The 23402-nt window shown below is 47.2% G+C and overlaps 2 protein-coding genes across 8 annotated transcripts in view; both read left to right on the plus strand.

Annotated features, from left to right (window-relative positions):
• Positions 1–11496, plus strand: part of Pi3K21B (phosphatidylinositol 3-kinase regulatory subunit alpha) — a 31695-nt gene extending 20199 nt beyond the window's left edge. For 5 of the 6 annotated variants that reach the window (XM_084577097.1, XM_084577100.1, XM_084577098.1 and 2 more), the window contains 8 exons: positions 1729–1776; positions 2101–2210; positions 5174–5422; positions 5909–6422; positions 6884–7186; positions 7806–7896; positions 7968–8771; positions 11055–11496. In XM_084577097.1, the coding sequence (XP_084433223.1) occupies positions 1729–1776; positions 2101–2210; positions 5174–5422; positions 5909–6422; positions 6884–7186; positions 7806–7896; positions 7968–8771; positions 11055–11388 (2453 nt within the window). In that variant the 3' untranslated portion in view covers positions 11389–11496. Of the gene's footprint in view, positions 1–1728; positions 1777–1829; positions 2025–2100; positions 2211–5173; positions 5423–5908; positions 6423–6883; positions 7187–7805; positions 7897–7967; positions 8772–11054 lie in introns of those variants that run through there. The other variant, XM_084577103.1, reaches the window with a different exon arrangement.
• A 777-nt stretch (positions 11497–12273) lies between these two features.
• On the plus strand, positions 12274–21710 carry LOC146182100 (uncharacterized). 2 transcript variants are annotated; one of them, XM_084577104.1, is made up of 5 exons: positions 12278–12611; positions 14534–14585; positions 14642–14742; positions 16069–16155; positions 21546–21710. In XM_084577104.1, the coding sequence occupies exons 1-5, from the start codon at positions 12501–12503 to the stop codon at positions 21603–21605; spliced, it is 411 nt and encodes a 136-aa protein (XP_084433230.1). In that variant the 5' UTR covers positions 12278–12500; the 3' UTR covers positions 21606–21710. The 2 variants fall into 2 exon arrangements, with proteins under 2 accessions (XP_084433231.1, XP_084433230.1); XM_084577105.1 differs by lacking the exon at positions 16069–16155 and having other exon boundaries at positions 12274–12611.
• The last annotated feature ends 1692 nt before the right edge of the window (positions 21711–23402 follow it).

Raw genomic sequence — 23402 nt, forward strand, 5'->3', positions numbered from 1 at the left:
AAACTTTTTGTGGCTATGGGCCTAGTGCTGTGCAGTTTCAGCTGCATATGTGGCTCCATCGGGGAGCCGCCACTTCAAATGGCTGATGTTTAACTGTAGCCTCTGCGATCAGCTGGGTATGCTTGATTGCGGAGGCCACATGGTTGTGGTTTCATTTGGGAGATGCTGCTTCAAATGGTGGATGGTATAAACCTAGTTATAAGGAGCATAAGCATCTGGCACATGCTTGAGTGCGGAGGCCACATGTTTGTGGTTCCATCTGGGAGATGCCGCTTCAAATGGTAGATGTTATAAACCTTGTTATAAGGAGCAAAAGCACCAAGCGGTTAAGGCGCTTGGCTACTCAACCTGAGTACCCGTTTCGAACTCGACTGATGGCAATCCGCTCCAATAGCTTTTCTTTTATAGTGTGAAAGCACTACAAATGGCAATGGTCAGTCATAGGCTTCTCACTCTCTGTGCTGGTTGGCGAACTGGAAAGACCCGCTGGGGGCACTCAGGCGAAGCCAACGTTATTGTGACCTCACGAAACAACTTAGACAATCTGAGTGATGGCACAAACAAGATCGGACAGGGTCCTTGATGGTGATGAGCATATGAATGCTTTCGCACTAATAGTCATCTGTTACAATTAAATAACAAAATAAATGCTACGATGCACTATGGCAAAAGCAGAAATGAGGAAGCTGCAAAAGAGAGAAAGTTGAAAATCTCGCACAGCATTCAGATCACTATATTCAGAACTAAACATGCATTTTACATCTGAATAATCCCATTGTTGTAAGCATTTTATGTCACGCTGCGTGGCCTCGGCTGTTCTGTACTGTTTTCGTTGTGCTTGGGACTTGTGAAAACTGGTATAGGAGTATATTTTTCAGTTATACAAATGTCATAACTCCCCATTCCAAAAACAATACAACAGCATATGAGTTCCTGATATGCCCAGTTTGAACATTGCCATGGATCCTATGATGTTTAACAAATTAATGTTTAAATCTGTCACCATTCATTTCTAGCCTTGGCTTGCCTCCCGAGTGCAAACATTCTGTTCGGCTGTGGTGAAAATGCAATTAGTGTAGTCATGGTACTGAGAGCGCATGGATTTTTACTGGCAAGCAGATTATTTTTACCGATCTTGATGGGCACTATCCAGCATACCGATACTCTTCGACACTAGCAGCTGTGTCCGTTTAATTCCCAGATGATGGCAAAGTTACTCCAAAGTGTGTGGAATTCTTATGACGTTTAGCGTGCAGTTCACACTGACAACATTGGTCTCGTCAGGACCAAGAGCATTACAGTCTCTCCCTAATTCGGACTTTACGTAAATAATAAAAAAAAAAAGGCTGTCTGCGAGTTCCAATTATCTAGAGTTGAGTATCAGCTTGGAGTATATCCAACCGTTCCAGCCTCCTCGTTCCAAAGTTAGAACTCATCAAACGGAGCGCGTTTCAGCACCATGGTCAAAATTTTGAGCCTCTAAAAGCAGGTGCCCAGGAGGAGCCACCGAGATGGATCCCTGCCAAATGTGAACAATTTTGCGTAACGTTCCGCCCCGCAGTGAGCGCGCGCGAATGTCGGAAAATTCCGTAAAGGCGCCGCTAGTCCGCCTGTAATGGAGCCACTGAGCGCGCGTACGCGAGAAATGCGTGCGTGCCGGTAGTCGCGCGCGCGGCATCCGCACCGATGCCGACTTGTGACCGCGTCGTGTCTCCTCTTTGTGCGCAGGCAACGACTACATCTGGGGCCAGGGCTGCGTGGGGAAGCGCTGCCAGGGTGAGTGCGCACGTGCGGCGGCAGGTCTCCGAGGGCGCGCGGCGGCGGAGGGGAAGGGGCCTAGCAACTGGGCCGCCGGGCTGCCGGTTGGCCGCCGGTCACCTGACCAGCACGGCGGCTGCGCCGGCGGCAGCTGCTGCTAGGCTAGGCCGCCTCGACGCTGGCGCCGCCGTCTCGGTGTCCGTGGGGTCCGTGCTGCTTGGGGCTCGTTGCTGCTGCTGTTGAATGGCACGCGCTTTGGACTGAGAGTGCGTGCGTGTGCTTGCGAGAAATTTCGTGTGCGGAACGCGGCACCCTTTGAGACAGTACCCCGGCCCCTTGCAGAGTGCGGCGCCTCTTTCCACGCCGGCTGCTTGGGGTTCGCCGGCCTGCACCCCTGCCTGCCGCCCAGGGGAGACCCAGCGGCGCCGCGGCCCTGCTGCCAGGGCTCTGTGGTGAGTAGCGGTCACTCGCCACCTCTCCCCTTCCCTGCTAGTGTCGCCGACCGGGGTAGGGCTCCGAGCCCCGACGGCCCTTCAGGGCAGTCGTTGCCGGGCATGTGGCCCGCGTCACGTAATTAGGGCTCGCAAGGTCATAACGCGTGCGCCCGAAAATTCTCTCTCACGTTGCGCGCTGCTAACGACACTTATAACTTAGCGACGGGTATTTAACGAAAATTCGAGCGATACGTAGTGCTTTTTTTTTTCTGTCTTACTAAACCGAAGGTCGGTACCCCATTCGATCTTTGGCCTAAAGTAAATTGTCTCGGGGCCAGCACCGCCTGGCATTTGCAGGCAGAAGAGCTGATTAGTAATCCTTCAGAGACGCACCCATCTGCTCGCCGCCCGGCCGTCTTTAAAAGCCTGCTACTAGGTAGAACGCCCAGAACCTGGGTTACGCGTACTGGTCTGCCCTGAGCATAGCGCGCCTCGCGGTATGCGATGTGCTCGAGTGCGGTGAACGGGTGGCGAAGTTGCGCAACGGCTCTCTCTTGGATCCGCATGCACGGAGCCGGGAACGAGTTTGCGGCAACCACGGGAACGGCGACCCAAAAGCGTGGTCGCCACCGCGCCGCCTGCTGCCCTTTCGTGCTCGCGGAAACGATGCGATAGTTCGCCTTCCGTAGGATTCTGGCTTCCAGGGCTCAGGTCTGCCGCGGCGCGCCGTCACCTCGTTCTACGCCGTTATCCTACAGGTGCCCAAAGATCTTAGCTTACTTTTCTTAATACTGATCTACACCACTGTCATGGCTTCACTCCAACCTATGCGTTGGTTATGCTACTCTTTGTAAAAATATCCACTTGAGTGAAATTCGCTATTAGTGATCAGTTTGCGATGTAGGTTGCGTCATACCATTTTGCCAGGCTTGTATCGAACATATATCTCTTAGTTGGCATGCATATTATTGCCTTTGACATTAGTTACCACCCAAGATCTTGGTTATCCGGTGGAAGATGGAAGTATCATAATGATCTTATACGGGATCTTGTTGGTTGAGAGGATCTGCACACTCTGCATTGACAATGCATATGCTAAGCTTGTGCATACTGCAATTCAATTAAAACTCCGCAAAGCTCGCACTGCTGTAACGTGTAACAGACTCTGCTTTTTAGTTTAATTATAAAAGTTGAAGTCAAGAGATTAGGCAAACCGTTTTAATTTGGGTTATAGAGCTGTTTTAGTAGTTGCAGGCTTGTATGTTAGCCTGAGCAGATGTTGCGTAAAAACTTTTCTCTGGTTGTCATGTTGAGGGCAGATGATTGATAGCTTCTCATTGTGCAAATTTATTAGTTTCAAAAACTGAGTAAAGTGGCACATTTTAATAATGGTTGTCATGCTGATTCCTTGTTTTCTTCAAGAACTGAGTAAAGTGGCACACTTTAATCTTGGATGTCATGCTGATGCATTGTTTTCTTAATAAGCTGTGAATGAGTGCATCTCACATTAGAATAATTGTAAAGAATACAAAATATTTTGCATTCCAATACGAGAAACACCTGCAAAGTTGTATAAAAGAAAATTAAAGCAGGTTTGTGGGCTGCATCATCAATTAATGACAAACTACTTTCTATTCCTTTGGCGTCATTTATGTTTATTGCTAACTATAATGCTATTTATAAAATTAAATTTACTTGAACATACAGCAGAATTCGTTTTCATGCACAGAAATATTCTAGTGGTAAATCATACTATTCATTCAGTTCACATCCAGAGAATATGGGGGAGGCTCACTTCTATCTTAAGAAACAGAACTGATGAATCAGGTAGGTGCAGAGGAAGTTACGCAGCATTTTCCTTTGTTTGCCAATTTATTACAATCCTATTCTTATATTATCTCTATTTGTAATCAATTTTTTTTATTTGTCTTGAGTCATACTTGGCTCCAGCCTCTCTTCTCTCCCCTGCAAGTGGAGAAGTGGTGGCTTTGCACAGTCGCTGCCAGATGCAGACATCATGCAGTTTTTGCCTCATTGGCATTCCTGATGCTGCACATTGAAGTTGAAATTCTTTGAGGTGGTCAAAATATTTTAAGTTTCTAAGTCTGAAATAATGGGCAATTACTAATCCAACTTAATAACTGGGGAAAGGGGGTCAACTTCCTTATAACTGTGCAATGGACAAGGCAGTTCTTTGACACCAGAATCCTGATGCATTGTATAATGGCTTGCAATCATTCTGTAGAGGAACTTATCCTCTCCTGAATATAGTGCTGTACTCTGAAGCAAATGAGGTTGCCGAAATTAGGAATAGCCGTAGTTGTTGCCCAATAAGTGCCGTGTAAATTGGCAAGCCATGCAGATTTAGCATCACTTCCTGACTCTACTTTTATGACATGTTATTTTCTCTGTATGATTGTCCAAGATATGCAGTCATACCACCATTATATGTGTCAAACTATTTGTCACCTTCATGGAGGGAACAGCTGAAAAAGATAGATGATACTGACTAATGATCTGGCTTTCTTCTGTGGTGCCATTCTGGTGGAATGTTCGTGTTCATCTGTGGAGCAGGCAGCTGTGAATCTTGTTTGCACGCTGTGTAGGGAGCAGTATAGTCTCAACATCAGTATGTGGCTTGAATGAGACAAACCGTGAGCCAAAAATCACTTATCCAAACTGGAGCTGAAGTGTCAGGGTTCCATTTTTCTTTTTAATCTTCACCATTGACTAATATCCGTTGATTCCCAGCAATCTCACTTTTACCACTATAGATTGCTTGCAAATCTTGGTCCATGTGACATTCAAACCAGTTTGCCACTGTGTACAAATTGGCACAATGCAGTCTGGGCTGGCACAGTACTCACTCTTCGAAAGTATACGACTCTAAACCAACACTTGTGCGTGAAGAAAAAGTTTAGGCGAACTAAACACCCAAGGTTGCTGGCAGCGGGTTCATGGATTTGTGACAATCTGTGCAGGCTGTGAACGAGTGGACCAGTGAGAACATACTTGAGTGGCTGGCAGCAGTGAACATGTTGTCGTGCGGTGGAGAAGTACTGCGCGAACTGAAGGGGGCCGACCTGGCCTCTCTCGACCGGGAGCGGCTCCGCAACTTGGGCCTCAAGGAGGAGTGTGCTCAGGACGCCCTGTTGCGCTGCCTGGCTGAGCTGTGCCGTCCAGGTGTCTCCCCTCCACCGCCACCGCCAGCATCAGCCCTTCCTCACCAGGTGTGTGCCCTTCTATATACGATGTGTGCTTCTGGTTCGTGGAATGCTAGTATAACCAATCTTCAAGTTTGCTCCCAAGGCACCTAAGATTGGATAAAAAATGAAGGTAATATAACACGGACAAGCGCTGTTTATCGATTCACTTGATAGACAGTGCTTTTTCATGCTATATTACTTTCATCTTTTGTTCCGCTGTTAGTTTGTGCCATTGTTAGTGCACTGCGAGCAAGACTGGCTCATCTTAAGTCGCCGAAAAAAAAAAAAAGCGCGTATTATGGCTGAGCGTGTAGAATGTGTAAGGACTTATTTTGCATGATATTAAGCGGGATATTTAAAATTGGTTCACAAGAGTACAGGCTCCTTGATGACTTCATAATTGCGATTTCATTAACAACAATTGTCATTCAAACTGTCCTTGTGCCACCACTTTTGTTGGACTCTGTAAGGCAAATCATTACATGTGTGTGCCATGTGTTACTGCTCCAGGGGGACCATGACCTGGAATGTGGTAGCTTCCCGCCAGGCCTGGAGCAGTGTGATAGCTGCCGGCACCTGTTGCGGGGCCTAGCCCACCAGGGTCTTCTGTGTCGCCAGTGTGGCCTGGTGTGCCACCGGGCATGCGCCGCCACCCGGGGCCTGCCAGCATGCCGGTCGCCCGCACCGAGGCCCCGCCAGGCACTGCTGGCGCTGGCTGCCCTGTGGCGCGACCTGGCCACTTGCGACCCAGCCGATATTCCACCCTTCCTTGCGCGCTGCCTGCGGGAGATTGAGGCTCTGTGCTCGCGTGCGCCGCCGGGCATGGACTTGTATGAAGTGTATGCCAGCCCGAGTGTGCCTGATCGGGTGCGCGAGCTGACTCTGCGGCTGGCACAAGACTCGCGCGCCGATGCATCTGGCTACGACCTGGCCTGCTGGGTGGGCACCCTTAAGAAGTATCTGCGGGAGCTCACCAACCCCATCATCCCCGTGCACTTCTACGACCGCTTTGTGGAGGCAGCCAGTAAGTCTGCAACATATCTTGGGTACTGCCAGCCACTGATTTTTGTAAAAAATGCCATATCACACTTTGATGTTGCTAGAGTCTTTGGAGTTAATTTGTTAACTGTGGGGCACATGGGGGTGGGATTAAAATTTTCGCAAACACAGCTACTGGGCAACGAGAGAGCTGAGTGTCTAAAGCAGGCCGCGTAATCAATCCCCCAATTACATGTCCAGGGATCTCCTAGTCGTCTGCCTTCGAGTTGACATCAGCATGTTATTATCATACCAAGATTTTTGGCATAGCAAATGTGAATGTTTGCACATCCCTCAGGCCATGTTATTTTGTCTTTTTGTGCATTTGGCTTGAACCTAATCTGAAAACTGAACGTTCAGCTATCAGATCATAGCATTGTCATTTATAACATTTACATGTGTGGTGGCCTGGGGATGCATTTCTCACCATGCTGCAACCCATTACAGAGGCTGGCGATGAGGCTGGTGTGGTGCGGTTGGCGAGTCAGCTGCCAGCAACGCACAGCCGAGCCCTGCGGGCACTCATGGGGCACCTGTGCCGTGTCTGTCGGGTGGCCCACAGCCGAGGCCAGGCAGAGCGGCCCCTGCGGCTGGCACACAGCTTGGCCTTCGTGGTTTTGCGGCCTCCGTGGGAGCAGGCAGTAGCCATGGCGCGCAACACTCGCTGGCACGGTCGTGTGCTGGAGACCCTGCTGCTGAGGGGGGACTGGGGAGAGCCCCTGCCAGTCTTCCAGAATGGCGGCACACCCGGTGGGTGTTCTTTCTCCACTTTCACCTGGCAATGCAAAGAAAAATTAGAAAAGGCCAAGGATTACACTGTTCTGGTCAGCTGCATCATGTTCAACTGCGTGCACACGAATGCAGTGTAACTGCAAATATAGCGCAGCAAACACTTTTGCCAGCTCAGAACATCGCTAAGAAATGAATCTTTTACTTGCTAGTGCTTGTTGAACAATAACGTGGGGGTAAGAGGTTTGATATTCTGTCGTCAATAAAATATTTGAGATTCATTTGAGAAAATACGGTAATTTGTGAGGTCATGAAACAGCTTTTTGCTTGGATTCTTGCTTGGAATGGGACTGTGTGTCTCTGGAAACAGATGTCAGTTTGTGCAGCTGTCTTTAATGCCCTGTGAGTATGTATTTTGCCTGTGGTAACCTGTGCGACTTAGAAGAATAGGTTATAATCTTATGAACTGTGACCTGCTTCATCATATTCATTGTACCATGAGGCAGTCGTAACATCATTCCATTTTATCCCACCTTGTGCTACTGCACGCCCTTTAGCTAAGCAGATCAATAGTCATGGTTCTGTTGATGCACCCTTGTTGGAACATTGTGCTGAACATGCGTTGCCTCATGTTGTGCAGCACTGCCACCGCGGCGACCATCACGGTCAAGCCAGCCGCCTGTTGACCGGAATTTGCTAGAGGCTGAGTGGTACTGGGGTGACATCTCCAGGTGAGCGCCTATCACTGAGTGCTTATTGTAATGCTTTTCGGCCGCCTTGCTGAATGGTCCGCGTCTTGCAGGGAGGAATGCTCTGAAAAGCTCAAGGATGCAGCTGACGGCACGTTCCTGGTGCGAGACGCCTTAGACCGTGGCTCGGGCGACTATACCCTAACGCTGCGTGTGGGCGGTAGCAACAAGCTTATCAAGATCTACCAGCGAGGTGGCAAGTACGGCTTCTCAGAGCCACTCACCTTCAACTCGGTGCCAGAGCTCATCAGCCATTATGGGCGTGAGTCCCTGGAGCACTACAACAACTTCCTTAACGTGCGCCTCCTCTACCCGGTGTCCAAGTACCACCAGCCGGATGATGAGGACCAGCGTGAGTGGAATGTGGACAGAGTGAGCCAGCGCCTCATGGAGGCCAACCGCGAGTACCTGGCGGGCAGCCGCCAGTTTGACCAGTTCCACGACCAATTCAACCGGTTGAGCCAGGACCTGCAGATCAAAGTCCAGGCACTGCAATCGTTTGACGAGGTGGCCAAAATGTTTGGCGAGCAGGGGGAGCTGCAGCGGCAATTCCACGACTGCTGCAGTGGCGAACAGGAGCGGCGGGCCGTCGAGGAGAACGGAGCCTTGCTACAACGGCGGCTGCAGTCTGTGCGTGAGACAAGGAGTCAGGTTGCGGATGATGTGCGCGCTATTCAGGCCTACTACAAGCAGCTGGAGCGTGAGATCAATGGCCTAAAGATTGAGGTGGCCCAGGCAGCCAAGCAGCGCGAAAAGTGCCAGGCCTGGTTGCAAGCGCGTGGTGTCCCAAAGGACCATATTAATAAATTGCTTCAGGACTCCTCAGGCCAACAGGAGCCACCAGCAGCCCCTAGATGGTTAGTATTAACCACCATTAATGCTTTGTGAGCAATGCCAGATCTGTTTGTTGATGCCAGGTGCCACCATCACGTGGCAGCACAATGTGGCATGGTCCGCAGAAGTCCCTCATACCTGTGGTCCAAAGCGCTGAATGAAGTTATTGCCATTAAATTTGCAATGGAGAGTGTGGTTCTTTATCTGAGCTTATTTATTTCTCCAAGTGGCTAAAATTTAGTTAGTGGGCATCCTCTATTTTCTTTTTTTTTCTCCAGTCCTAACAGCATGAGATACTCTAAAAATGCTCCCATGTTAAATTTCATATTGAACTTGGTTGCCATCGTTAAGTGAGAAATATTTCTGCAGCACCTGTGCGGGCAGAGTGGTGGTAGTGCTCCGGCTCCTTCTTTGGTACATTCAACGGATGAATGGGCAATTCTGAAAATAGCGTGTTTTGGGGTTGGCAAAGTACTTCTTTTTCTGTGGTTGTTTGTGGGCGCTGTTGATGTAGAGCATGTCAGTCTGTTGTGGGTTGATCGTTTTGCACTTTGTATTGCAACTTAGTGATGCTGTAGCTTCTGTTACCATGACAGATTGCTGCACAGTGCTCAGGATTGGCAGTAGTTGTGATCAGGATAGTTAGGCCAGCCTAAGCTATATGTGAGAATGTAGCAGCCAATGATGTAAAATGTCTGTAGCCACCGTTTTTGCTGCGTGAATTATGGGAGTTCTGCTAAAGGCCAACAGCCAAGAAATCCAGAATGATTATAGTGCTTAATGAAGCATGGAATTGAAAAGATTTTAGACAACTTAGTTTAGTGGTGCATTTTCTCATTTCAAATGGTCATCCATTACATGTATCACTGCATATAACTTGCCTGCGACCACTAATGTAATTTATGCTTATATTCGGTTTAGGTATGATTGGCTGTGACATGTTTCGTGTTTAGTTCATGCGAGGCGTGAAAATAAACCGCAGTATAGTTGCTGATGTTTAGTTTTAATTCAAAATACCTAAGCCTGCCTGCAGTAAGAGCTAGAATAGTCATATCAGCATATGTGTTGCAGTTATTCTGTGCCTCAAGAAGAAATCCAATGGACAATTTGCATAACTAAGTCAGCTTCTCTGTAAGGCTTGTTTTTCAACCAAAAGGTCTGGTTCCTAGACACCACTCTCATTATATTCGAAGAAACTAGCAGAGGTAACGCCTCCTTTCCAAGTAAACTATGGAATGTCTCCAGTTGACTTCAAGGCGGTGGAAGGGTACAGTGTTAGAATACCTTCTCTTTATATGTGAAGAACGGTGCGTGTGGATTGTCCAGCGCCTTGCGCTTGGAGCGTTATTGGGTTCGGCTCATTTGTCACGCTTCCTCCCTGTGGCACATTCGTGAATGCTCCGGAAAGAGGTGCCTGCTTCTTTTCATTTCAACAAGGACTGCTGGTGTTGTCTGGTAAGGAGACTTCTCAAAGGGAAAGCAAGCCCTGCAGGGAAGCTGACTAGGAGGAGAAAAAAAACTTTAGTTAAAAAAAAAAATGTAAACACTCCCAGGAGGAACCCTTAGTCCAGGAGCCCTCTGGCTGTTCCTTCTAGCTTAGCCCGCTCGACCAGCCGCAACTAATCTACAGGTTGCGTGGCTAGAAGGGCAGCCTCCCAGGAGGAGGGGGTGGGGTGTTTGATAGAAGGAACGTGGATGGGATGTGGGCATTCCCATAAGTAATGGTAGAGGGTGGCGATGCATGTGGTGCAGTGGGGTGGTAAGTCCGTGGGGTGAAAGATGTGGGCAAATTGAGAAGATTGGAACTAATGTGTCTGGAGTTGTCGCCAGTATGTGCTGTCGATGTGAGAGCGTGTGATGTGGCTAGCTGACTAGAGTTCTGCAAGTTGTGCATTGCAATTTATTCAGCTGATGTAGAGATCTAACACATGATTGTACACGTGCGTGTGCATGCATGGGTCTGTGCATGTCGGGCATTGCAGTGGTTTTTTTTTTTTTTTAATTTGTACCCTAGTTACATTAAAACCACACTGAGTCAGTGACCATATTTTTTTTACCTTTCACATGCATCACTGCCACACAGTAAATTTCATTTAGGAATGTGCATGCTGCCCACTAGATCAGTGTTACTAGGTTATCTAGTAATGGTGCACTAGATTGCTTGATGTGCGCCAACATTGCTGGCGATCACATGTCAGTTTTGTGATATATAGCTCTGTAAGAAGGCAAGAAGTCGTGTAGCAAATGACACAGGGTCAACCTAGTACCGTCCAAGTGTCTCATGTGAATGCCCTTGCGTACTGCAGGCGTGTGGAGGAGGCGCCCCCTGAAGGCACCTGGTTTGTTGCTGACTGCGACAGGGGCCAAGCCATGCGGCTGTTGGAGGGCCGTTGCGATGGCACTTTCCTCGTACGGCCTAGCAAGAACCCTGGCCAGTTCGCGCTGTCGATCGTGGCCGAGGGCAAGGTCAACCACTGCCTGATTCTGCGCACTGAGCGTGGCTACGGGTTTGCTGAGCCGCTTACAATACACCCGACGCTGCGCAGTCTCGTACAGCACTACACGCACAACTCACTTGAGGAGCATAACCCGCTGCTCAAGACGACCATGGCCTACCCGGTGTTCGGTGGCTCCAGCTGAGGATGGGCCCCTACTCGTCCCTGTACAGAACACTCTCCACCCGTGTACATAACCCGCTTTTTATCGCCGCCATTCTCTAGTCAAATAAAGACCGTTGTTTTCCTTACACTGCTTTGGCATTGGCTTCTGCTTTCACAAACATAGCTGGCACTTTTGCCTTAAGTGATTGCAACTAGCGTGTACAAGACAAGGGACAGCGAGCGACAGGAAGGCAACCGACGGGACAGCCAGGTGGGTGGCAGCTACATCTGGGGTAAACGTGGATGTATGGTCACATTGTTTGCGTTGTCCTGTCGGAACTGCTCAAAATGCATCTGGGTGCATTTTTTTAACATGGCGACATTGCTGCATGAAGGAACAGTGCGGTTTGTCTTCGTTTTGAATTAAAGTGCATGGTTGGTCCGAAGTTCCGGGCCCCAGGTTCGGCTTACGGCGGCCCGAAGCAGTAAGGCTTTTTTCGTATGGTATTTGAAACGCTATCGATCCCGGTCGTTGATGCCAATGGTTTGTATTCGCAAGCGCGATTCGGACCGACGCGTGGTGGTGAACTGATATGCTCATTATGACTAAAGGGGAAACGGGCGAGGAAATGCATTCGACAGACCACGGCCGCTCAATCGGCCGTGGACAGACTGTGTACGGCCCCTGATTTGTACCAACAGGGTGTTGACTGTACCGACTACGGTGGCTGCCCTTTGGCACATTTGGTTCTTGTTTAGGATGCTAGAACTCTAGAATAGTGCCGTGAATTTTGTGCGATTCATCTTGACATCGCCTCCTATCTGGATTAATACCATGGATTTGAACCTTTCTAACATTCCTAATCCGCACCCCACTACGCCAGCGCCGTACAGTGTCGCCCACTTTCGTCACATTTTGCGTTTTTTTTTTTTTTTTTTAATTTTTTCTCCAAGGCTTTGACGGCTTTGACCGCTCGGCAACATATCGGGTTATCATAACATCGAGTGCGATTGGTTCTTGATAAGACTAATACCGCACACGCACAATTTATTGCAACCTCCTATCTCCGATCCGAAAGCTACGCACTAATAGCACTTATAGAGCCTCGAAAGCACCGTGCTCGAAAGCTTCGTAGGTGGTGCTTGGCAGTCATGACTACCGAATCCTGCGTTGAGATGCAAGAAGTCGGTCGAATGTCTAGTGTTGCGTTGACGTGCCGCGAGTGCTCACCGGTTCCCGCCGTACCTGTGGCAGCTGCCAGGGTAGGTGCTTGCGCAAGCGTGGCTGCGTAGTGTCGTTCGTTTTCTCCGATTCCGCCTCTGCACGAATAGCCTTTGTGCTGTTATTTTTTCGTGTTATTCTAGCATGATTGGTCTTGAAAAGGTTTCCCTCCTGGCTTTATTCTTTCACCTGTAATATTGCCACTCTGCTTTGTAATTTCGACCTTCGCTTCGACAGGATCGAAATAGGAGGAGAAAAAATTGTGCTGTAAGCATGTATACCGAATAGCGTGTAGAACCAGTAGAACCATAAACCAAACTCCCAGTACTCATGAATACTGGGAGTTTGGTTTATGGTTCTACACGCTATCCGGTACATGCTTATACAGCACAATTTTTTCTACACGCTATTCGGTACATGCTTACAGCACAATTTTTTTCACTTATGAATACTGTGCGATGTCAGCGCACGTTAAAGATCCCTAGGTGGTCGAAATTTCCGGAGTCCTCCACTACGGCGTCTCATAGCCTGAGTCGCTTTGGGACGTTAAACCCCACAAACCAACCAAAACAACCAAGTACTCATGAATATCGTCTCTCCCCACGTCGCATTTTATTTTAGCTTCACAGTTTCTTTTATTTTTCATATATGCTTCTGCTGTGCGGTTTATATACGTATATTATTAGCTGAACGACTGCGCCAGTTTGTGCTGTGGTAGCTGAAAAAAGTGTGAGTGGTAGCACTTGTCTACCAGGATCATTTTGTGAGCGACTACTGAGCACAGGGTTGGATTCATAAGTCAAGGGTAGGCAAGCAACCTGCCTGCATTCATTTCAGCAAGCAATATAGTTAAACGTAGGAATAGTGGTTGAAATGTACCATGCTTAATTCTTTTTTGTTTCACCTGTATCACTTGTAGAAAATGGATTTTTTGACTGACAGTTTTACATCATGTCTTCATGTGAAAATTACAGCCCTGCATGAGTAGTCGGAATAGTTTGCTAGGCACAATGTTTGTGTGCTGTTGGAAAGCTAGTACAGCCTGTGTCCTCTGCCAGGGCAGTGATGTTCAGTGCTGTAGCCACTAGCACGAGCTAGCAGCTACAATTTCTTTCATCTTACTGGTAGGCACAGTTCTTTCCATCCTTGGAATGCTCTGAGAAGCACCGTTAGTTGAGCTAGCATTGCATTTTAGAGTGAGTGCCAGTGCAAGGGGGTACAATCTGGGCTAACGCACATCAGACACACGGCTTTGAAGTTCTATAGTCTATACTCTCATTTTTATTAATTTGCACTGTGATATGTTCTTCAGTTGTCGTTTGTGAAAACAAACAAACAAAAAAACAAATGTGGGCACATTGCCAAAGAGGTATTTACAACCTTTCTGTGCCTATGAATGGTGCCGATTACAGCCTACACTTTAACCCTCGCAAATGATTTTTGTCAAATTGATTGGGGGCAGCATGCGATGCTGCCAGAGGTGGACACATTCAGGAGAATTGCACAGGGTGGAGTCTGTTTAAGCTATAGGAGCAATTCTGTTCTAGGGTTACCTGGAGTTCAGGCTTGCAGGCGCAAAGGAAATTTACTTCTCAGAATTCAGCAGTTAAACAACAATCTGTCCTGGTCTGGAGCTTGAGCTTGATACTGCCATCTGATGAAATAGTTACTCCACCAACTAAGCTAATCAGGGCAGCTACCAGATGAGGTCAAGGCTGAACTGAGAAATAACATTTGTTCACTAGCTTTCCTATGTAGCTGCCACTGCTACACTCAGGTGTGTGCTTATGACTGATTGCTCCTTGATGCTGTCAGAACTCGATGCGCATCGAGTGATATTCAGAAGAAGGTTAGTCTTCCGTAGTGGTTTGGCTAAGCTGGAGGGCTACTGCACTGCATTGCCTTGCTAGCATACAGTGTTACACTGAATGCATGTGTTGCTGTGCTTTCGCTGTGCACGCAGGATGAATGGCCAACCGGCCAGCTGGCACAGCGGATTCGATCACAGCAGCAAGGTGAGCAGTGGCTGCCCTGAGCCCCGAGTGCACCTTAATGGCTGACCTCTCTGCAGTACTGAGCCGGCAGTTGGGAGAGATGAGCCTGGCAGCCACGGGTGAAAGCCTGGATACACTGGCTGCGCCATTGCAGTGCTGTCAGGTGGCCCACGCTCAGGTGAGCATGCCTTCTGGCCATTCTGGCACACTGTATGACTAGTATACAGCCAACATATGTCTGCCTTATAGAAGAGGATGTGGCACAAGGAGGCACTGCAGGGCTAGAAGCTAATGTGCATGTAGCTTGTGGGTTCCATGGAGTCCTTTTTGATACCTTAGGCACCCGAATCTATGTATGCCTCAACTTCTACTGGCGCAGTCAGACCCTAAGCTTCTTTCTGATGTGGAACTCCTCAGTCAACACCCGCGATAAATTGACATTGCTCTTCCGATTATCCGTGTCTGTTTTAGCAGTGGCGCGCATGTCCTCCAGCCGTTCACATGCCATTTTTTTCAGCGCCCTGCTAGCTGCAAAGCCTGTGCCCTAGGGTAAATGGTGAAGGAACGACAAGAGGATACCCAACGAAGCACAAGCTCAGATATATTGATGGGAACATGAAAGATGTCTTGAGCAGGGGACCGGAACAAACTTGTTTGTTCATTGTAAGGCATGCGATCGGTCGGGACATGCGTGCCAGTGGTGAAACAGACGCGGGTAATTGGAAAAGGCAATGATGAATTATCGTGGGCGTTGATTGAGGTGTCCCATATCAGAAAGATGGGATTTGTGTCAGTAGCCCTTTGGTGAAGCTGCACTCTTAACGAATACAAATTTTTAGATAGGCTTATCTGACAAGATTGAGGTTGACAGCCTGTTTGGCATGCAGCAAGTATGAAGTCTATGGAGCGTGCGCAGTTTCTGTACTTGGTGTAAGTGCATAAAATGACCGTTTCTTCTGCCAATAAAATTATTTGAGAGTAGCACTCTTTTGTGCCAATGTGTTCTGTCCTCGTCCTTTCCTTGGTGTTTCACGCTAAAAGTATTCCATTTCCCCTATGAACCAGCTCGCCCAGCAGAATGTTTTATTCACCCTCCACTCTTGCTTCACCCACCTCATCTCGGGACTAATAGTACTGTAATTGCTTGCAGCAAACCGATTCACTCTGTGACTAGCCTGGGCCTATCTTTTAGGGCCTGCATGTCTGCATGCTTTGTTTGCATTCATGTTGAACAGAAAAGGACGCTTCAAGAGGTGACAGTGGCAGCTTGAGGGTGGTTGTGTGCTTTTCTAGATTACAGGACCGTGTCCCTAATTATAATCTTAAAATTAAAATAAAATGTTCCCTTTGGAAATGTCCTTCAGCTTTACTTGTTCTTTGAATATGTATGTGTTATTCCAGTGACATTATTGCTGAGCGTGCTTGAAAAAATCAGTGGAAAGTCCAGTCTTTTCAGTCTAGAATGGAGAAGTGCACAGTGACAGCCATTGAAATGTTTTCATAGGCTGCAGCGGTCGCCACTTCTCCAGCTACCACAGGTGCCCAGGCATTCCTGCATATGGCTCAGACACAACTGCGCTGCCAAAGGCAGGTAGGTGGAGACCGATGAATCTGTAAGGCAGTCACTGTCATCTGGTAGCCATAGATTTTCCGATTTTGTTGTGATTTCCTTAAGGGAGTGTGGCACACCTACTGTTGAAATTTGTTCATGCCAACATCCTGTTTCAGTCTCTTCTCTGCTACTATGCTTTCCCTACGCAGCTGAAGGATGTGTGCCTTGCACCATAGCCACATTTTCTGTTGCGTAGCTGACAAACTTGCATGGGCGGTGATACTCATAAACTCCTCATTTCCCAAAAGGAAATTTAATAACTGCCTCCTGTTTACGCCTCACACCTCTTGTGATGAAACTGCATGGCTGAATTGTCATGTTTGTTCAATTTTTTGCTTCAGTGTCAACGGTAATAAGTTTTCTGGCTTCCCTCGTCTTATCTGAGCCTCAGAGTGTAAACAGCAACATATTGCCTGTTCCATGATTCACTCTGAGCAATGAGCATACACCTAAGTACATCGTTATGAATTAATGTGAATACCAGCAGCGTGCAGAATGAAACGCGACATAAATATAGGAAAAAAGTGCATGCATCAGGATGCCTCTGAATGCGTTTAATTCCCTATCGCCCGCTCTCCCCCGCTTCCAAAACCTCTTCTTCCCCCTCTTGGTTTCGCTTGCAGATTCCTTTGCGAATATGCAACAGTAAACTTAAGGTTGCAGCTTGTAGTTTTCATCTATAGGGCAAAAGAAAACATTTCATGAAGTCTCATTTCATGCGCTGAGGAAAAGCTGTGACTTATACACCGGAGAATACTGCAAGTTGTCGTAAATATTAGCGGAGTAAAATGAATATTCTGAAGTTCAGCCGGCACTTAAATGATGTCGACATCTTTATTCCTTGCCCGACATCTCACATGGTAGTAACTTTGCTTGACTTTAGGAAGGAAATATTTTCTATCTAGCCCTTTTTATACATGAAGGAAGATGCTGGCGTGACACTTCTTAAGGGTATGCAAATATTTGTAATTTTCAGATTTTATAGATAATTCGAAACAAATTAAAACCAAGGTTTTGATTGCTCAATGTTTCAAAGTGTTCAAAATATGAAAAGAGTCTGCAAACACTTGAGAAGCTTTCGATAATGTATTACGCAAAGAAGCCTGATTGACGCTAAGAGATGCTAAAGCAAGCGACGTAACTAGTGTGCCGCTAAACCACGCTGCAATTGTTGAATATAATAGTCATGCAACATCAGTGTTTTGGTGACCTTGGAACTAAGCCAGCACATCTATGACTGGCAACCTCAGAGTAAACGCTCGATAATTCGAACTGTCATCTCACTCATGATCAATGCCCACGTGTGTCCACGGCTGCTCGATGGAAGTGCAGTAGGTGCAGCCTGCTGCGTCGCCCGAAACCGGTGGGAGGCGCCTACTTCCCGTCGCCACCGCCGCGGTGCCACTGCTCCGGGAGAGCAGCGCCTGGCTGCAATTTGAGTGAGGCGTTGGACACAAGAGCTCTGTAGGACACGAGGGAGGACACAATTTGGCAACACGACTGCGTATATACTGTCATGTCTAGTGTAACCATGTCAGCATTTAGCGCTCGCTTGGCAAAGATGTATACTGGAGTGTACAACGAAAAACTTAATGTGACAGTTCAGTGTACTTGACTGGAGTGCTCGCATTACCGTGATCTTGCATCCGGGTCAAGTTGTTTGTCACATGAAAATGTCATCCGGCTGTGAACAATTCGAAACTGTTCAGCGGCCACGCTAGCCTAATGCATAACACTTTAAATCACTATTTCGCGAATTTCGTGCGTGTCATTTTCATAATGTTTACTCATTCCTTATACAGTTTGTATGCACAAAATTGATGTCAACCTGTTCTAAGCTGCCAGTGCTATCCATTGAAAAATGCAGTCCTGCTGTGAGCAACCTCTGTGAAAGTGCGACAGGGTTGCTCACAGCAACAGGCAACCTTTTCTAGTCTCATTCTCTTACAAATGTTACAGTGGAAATAGGAAGACGTTTGTTAGGTAAAATTTAGATGATAACCTGAGACCTTCGACTTAGTTGGAGGCCTTAGACTTTGTACGCCAGAACGTTGTCCGTGATGGCTGCCCGCATTGTGCACGACCGGTTAAAGTAAGCACGCTTCCATAGTGCCAGTCTGCCTCAAGCTGCTACATAGATGCACCGAAAGCTTTTTATTCCTATTTTTATTTGCTTCTCTCGAACCCATATAATTTTGTCTGTAATTTTCAATGGAAGAACGTGCATCAAGTGTTCCAGTTGTGAAACTATCTTGCATGTGGTTACAAGAATGGAACATCAAGGATGTGAGCTGTCACAAGTCAGAAAAATATGTTTAGTATAGCAAAGTTGTGAAACGCATCTGAGCGCAACTGCAGCCGAGCTTCAGCGAGGTACATTTATTGCATGGTCACACAAAAAAGAAAGAAAACATTCACAGATGGAGAACCTTCCTTCAAAGAGTCTTAAACGTCGCTCCACTGTTGAGTTGACATTTCCGACCCAGTTCACTATCAGTGGGTGCAGCAAATTACTTCAAAATATTTTGCATAGTTCCTCAGCGTGGGCACAGTCATTGATTTCACAGAATAGCTGCAGCCACTGTGTACAGTGGGGAAGCAATGCTGAAGTCACAATTTTACACAGCTTGCTGCTTCGCCGGACCTCTTGAGACTTCATTATTCGGTTATTGAAGGTGCACGTAAACTGACAAAGCTTGATTTCTTCCTTTCCGGGGTACAGCAAGCCTCCATTATCTTTGTTTTTCATTAACCCGTAAACTGGTCCTGTTGACTCAGGCTCCTGCAACAGGCTCTTGTGCGACTGCCATGTCGCCTGAAAACCGTTACCAAATGCTGCATTAAGCAACAACTTGGTAGTGATAAACAAAATTGGGGGTTCTTAACTCCCCTTGCAGATCATCGTTAGCGTACCTGCACTTTGCTACCTGCTTATTCACCACATCCCTTAATTACCGCCTCTGTCGCATAGTAATGAGAATACAGTTGCAAGCCACCGCATTATATGAAATAGCACCCGACTCGTATATAAAGCCCTTTTTTACTGAAGCTGTACGAACAACCATATGTGCCCTGTAGGAGTAGCGTGCCTGACTTGGGATCTAAGGGTCCCACTTTCAATTCCCATTTCGCCCTTACATCTTATTGACTCTCTCTGAGTTGGCAGCTCCTGCCACCTTGAACATGTCATGTGCTTTCATTGCACCACAGGTGTCTGGCCATATCGCCACCAAAGGTGCCTCTTGCTAGAGATATTTTTCAGACTTTTCGCCGACAAAGTGGGCGCCGGATTTACTGTGGAATGGCGCTTTCCACTTCATCGCGTCGGCTCAAACAGTCTCAAGAGTATAAACAAATATTTTATGTACAGGCTTCTTTGCTTGCAAGGCCACCGAGACCAGAGGTAGAATTTAGGCAAATTGTATGCTTATATATATAAAAAAAGCCTTCGTACCTTTTCCTGACATGTTCTCACAACATAACGTGTGATAAAAGCTTATGGTGCTACCTCAACGTGTTCATCTGCTTCACAACACATCGTTAAAAATCCTAGTTCACTGGCCGGCTCCCTGGTAACTATAGGTTAACTGCGTAAACAGCATGACTGGAACGCGAGAAAAGAAGACGACACAACGAGCGCTGTTGTCGACTTCTTCTCCTGCGTTCCCATCCCATTGTTAGCGCTGTTAACCAATAATGAATCACCAACAAGCCTAATCTGCTGTCCCTGGCAGCAAATTCAACGGCAGCTGGTAGGGAATTATGTTTCAGCATCTGGACTTGTTAATTTCAGCGCAGCTTTCATTTCAGAGGAAGTGGGTGCATTTCCACTCCTCGCTGCTGCCGTTGCCTGAAGCGAGCACAGCACAAAAAGTTCGTGCCTCTTAGATGTCTCTTAAATAGAGAACGGCAAAAGCCTACCGTTTTTCTCCTATGCCTCTCCTCGTTTGCCTCAGTTGCAGTCATTTCAAGTCATTTGATATATTGGTCGCTTGGTAGTCATGATGGGTCATGCATGCCTAGTCATTATAGTCCTTACCACTCATAGCTAAGCAGGTTTACTCATTTCCAATCAGTTGTGGTCATTACAAGTCTTCTTTCGACATATTGGTTGTTTTGTAGTCATTAGCAGTAATGATGAGTCACATTATAGTGATTACCACACATTGCTAAGCATTTTAACTCATTTCCAATCATTTGCAGTCATTACAAGTTGTAGTTTGACGTATTGGTCATTACAAGTCACTTTAGTAATTATTAATCATCATTATTAGTCATTAGCTTTAGGCGTTACCTCTACTGATGTCTTTAACTGCTATTTATTATCTATCACCATTAATCATTTTCATTCTTAATCTCCCACACGTCCGCTTTTTGCAATTCACACATCAGCGCACAGATGAGACGCACAGCTCCTGCTTGTCTCGCAAACTTGTCTCGTCTCGACGTTGACGTGCTTGCAAATAAAGGTTACGTTGACCGTGTAGACACGAGGCGAACGTGTCGAGAAAGGAAGCACACCACGCGTTCACAGTCGGCCACCCCGGTGGCGACGTCACCCCAAACAGTGGCGCCTTCAGCAGAAATAGTGGGCGCAACTGTAAACTCCCCACAGATGCGCTTGCTCATTGAAGGCGGCGCGACGCAGCAGGCTGCACCTAGTGCACTTCCATCGAGTGGCCGTGGCATGTCTATGGGGTCGTATGCTACAAGTCTCGCGCTGATTAATTTTAAAAGACGACCTGTGTGCGATGGCAGGTGTGATGACATATGTTATGGTGAGGCTGCCCAAAAATAATAAGAAATAACATGCCTCTGCCCATGCGACTAAGTGCCACTAAGGTGTGACGACAAACAGAACAACATGGTTTCTGTTTTGCTTTTCTGAGTTAACTGCTTTTCTGCAACTCTGGTGGCCCGACCAGTTCCCAAGCCAACCAATCTAGCCCGACTGAGCATCATTTGAGATCATGATTTGAGTATTGCTGGGGGTCTCAGTGGCCTTTGTTTCTCTCATTGCTTCAGCATTTCTGAGCTGTGTCCTTAGTTTCCTGCAATAAAACATTCCTGGTTCCATTGGTTCCATCTAGTCTTCATATTGTCACCAGCTTCACAAATCGAGTTGTGGTTAGCAACATTTCATTTTCTTTGCTGCAGCTGGTACCAACAAAGCCACAGAAGGGTAAAGATATTAAAATTTTGCAGAGAAGGAAAACTGAATTGATTTAGCCTTTGGTGCTCTTAAAATTTTTTGGAATGCTTCAGAAGGTGCCTCGTATGACATCTCTTCGTAGAAGTGCAATTTGAGACTGACCTGAACTTCCCTTAGATCTTATCATGGGTTTTTATTTGTGCTCTGAACTGTGCAGTGCCTCTCCGCATGGGAAGCTGCCCTGCGAAGTGTGACCCAACGTTCCTGTTCCAGCTGAGTTGGAACTATGGCTACACCATTCCTTACTTGGGTGCAAGTTGGCTGTGATGCTGGTCATCCACAGTTGCCCCTTTCAATGCGGCATAAACTGGAAGGTTGTACATATCTGCTGTCATTTCGTTATTGCATACTACAAGCCTGATGGAAATGCTGTAAAGGAAAGTTGAGGCCTGTTTATTTTAGAAAAGGAGACAGCCTTAACCTCTCATTTCCCGACACTGAAAGCAGCAGTACACACACTGCACTAGGTTTAACTATGGCTGGCACACATTCAGGCACACTCAGTTCAGTTCAGTTCAGGCGTTCAGTCGTGTCCGACTCTTCGTGACCCTATGGACCATGTCACGCCACGCTTTCCGGTCTCTCACTATCTTCTTAACATCACATAGCTTCATCTGCAATGCCTCGAGAATGCCATCTAACCATCGCGTTCGCTGCCTACCCCTTCTCCGGCGACCCTCAACCTTTCCCAACATCAAATCTTTCTCCAGCGACTCCTCTCTTCTCATCAGATGACCAAAGTAGCTGAGCTTTAACTTTAGAATTTGACCCTCCAATGAGCAGTCAGGGTTTATGGTCGACAATATCGACTGATTTGATCTTCTGGCAGTCCAAGGGACTCTTAAGAGTCTTCGCCAGCACCACAATTCAAACGCGTCAATTCTTCGGCGGTCAGCCTTTTTCACAGTCCAACTCTCGCATCCATACATCACAACTGGAAAGACCATAGCACGGGTTATACGGATCTTGGTTGGCAGACTAATGTCTCTGCTCTTTACTAGGCGGTCAAGGCTAACCATTGCTCTCTTTCCCAGAAGCAGGCGTCTCCTAATTTCATGGCTGCAGTCTCCTTCCGAGGTAATCTTGGCGCCCAAGAACAGAAAATCTGTCACAGCTTCCACTTCTTGTCCATTGATGCTCCAGGACTTGATAGGGCAAGACGCCATGATCTTCGTCTTTTTAATGTTCAGTTTAAGCCCAAACTTCTCACTCTCTTCTTGTACGCGCATCAGAAGTCTCTTGAGTTCCACTTCACTTTCTGCCATTAAAGTGGTATCATCCGCATATCTAAGGTTGTTGATACGTTTTCCAGCAATCTTCACTCCAGCTGAAGACTCGTCCAGACCGGCCTTCCTCATGATGCACTCTGCATATAGGTTAAATAGGCAGGGCGACAGTATGCAGCCTTGCCTCACCCCTTTCTCAATCGGAAACCAATCAGTAAGACCATGCCCAGTTCTGACTGTGGCCTCTTGCCCTTCATAAAGGTTCCTGAGGAGACAGATGAGGTGAATTGGAACTCCCATCTCTCGGAGAGCTTGCCACAATCTGCTGTGATCTACGCAGTCAAACGCTTTCGCATAATCAATAAAGCAGAAGTAAATGGGTTTCTGGAACTCTCTTGCTTTTTCCATGATCCAGCGAAGGTTGGCAATTTGGTCTCTAGTTCCTCTGCCCTTGCGAAACCCAGCTTGCACGTCCGGAAGCTCCCGATCCACATACTGCTGCAGCCTACCTTGCAGGATTTTTAACATCACCTTGCTAGCATGCGAAATAAGCGCGATCGTGCGGTAGTTGGAACAATCTTTGGCACTGCCTTTCTTTGGAATGGGGATGTAAACTGACCTCCTCCAATCCTGTGGCCACTGCAGGGTTGTCCAAATCTTTTGACATAATGTATGCAGTGTGTTAACAGCGTCGTGGTTGAGGTTTTGAAGCAACTCAGCTGGAATACCATCAATTCCGCTTGCTTTGTTCTTAGCAAGGCTGGCTAAGGCCCATTCAACTTCACTCT

The sequence above is a fragment of the Amblyomma maculatum genome, chromosome 8 (genome assembly GCF_055883805.1).
Source record: "Amblyomma maculatum isolate TAMU_Amacu chromosome 8, ASM5588380v1, whole genome shotgun sequence".
Classification (NCBI taxonomy): Eukaryota; Metazoa; Arthropoda; class Arachnida; order Ixodida; family Ixodidae; genus Amblyomma; species Amblyomma maculatum.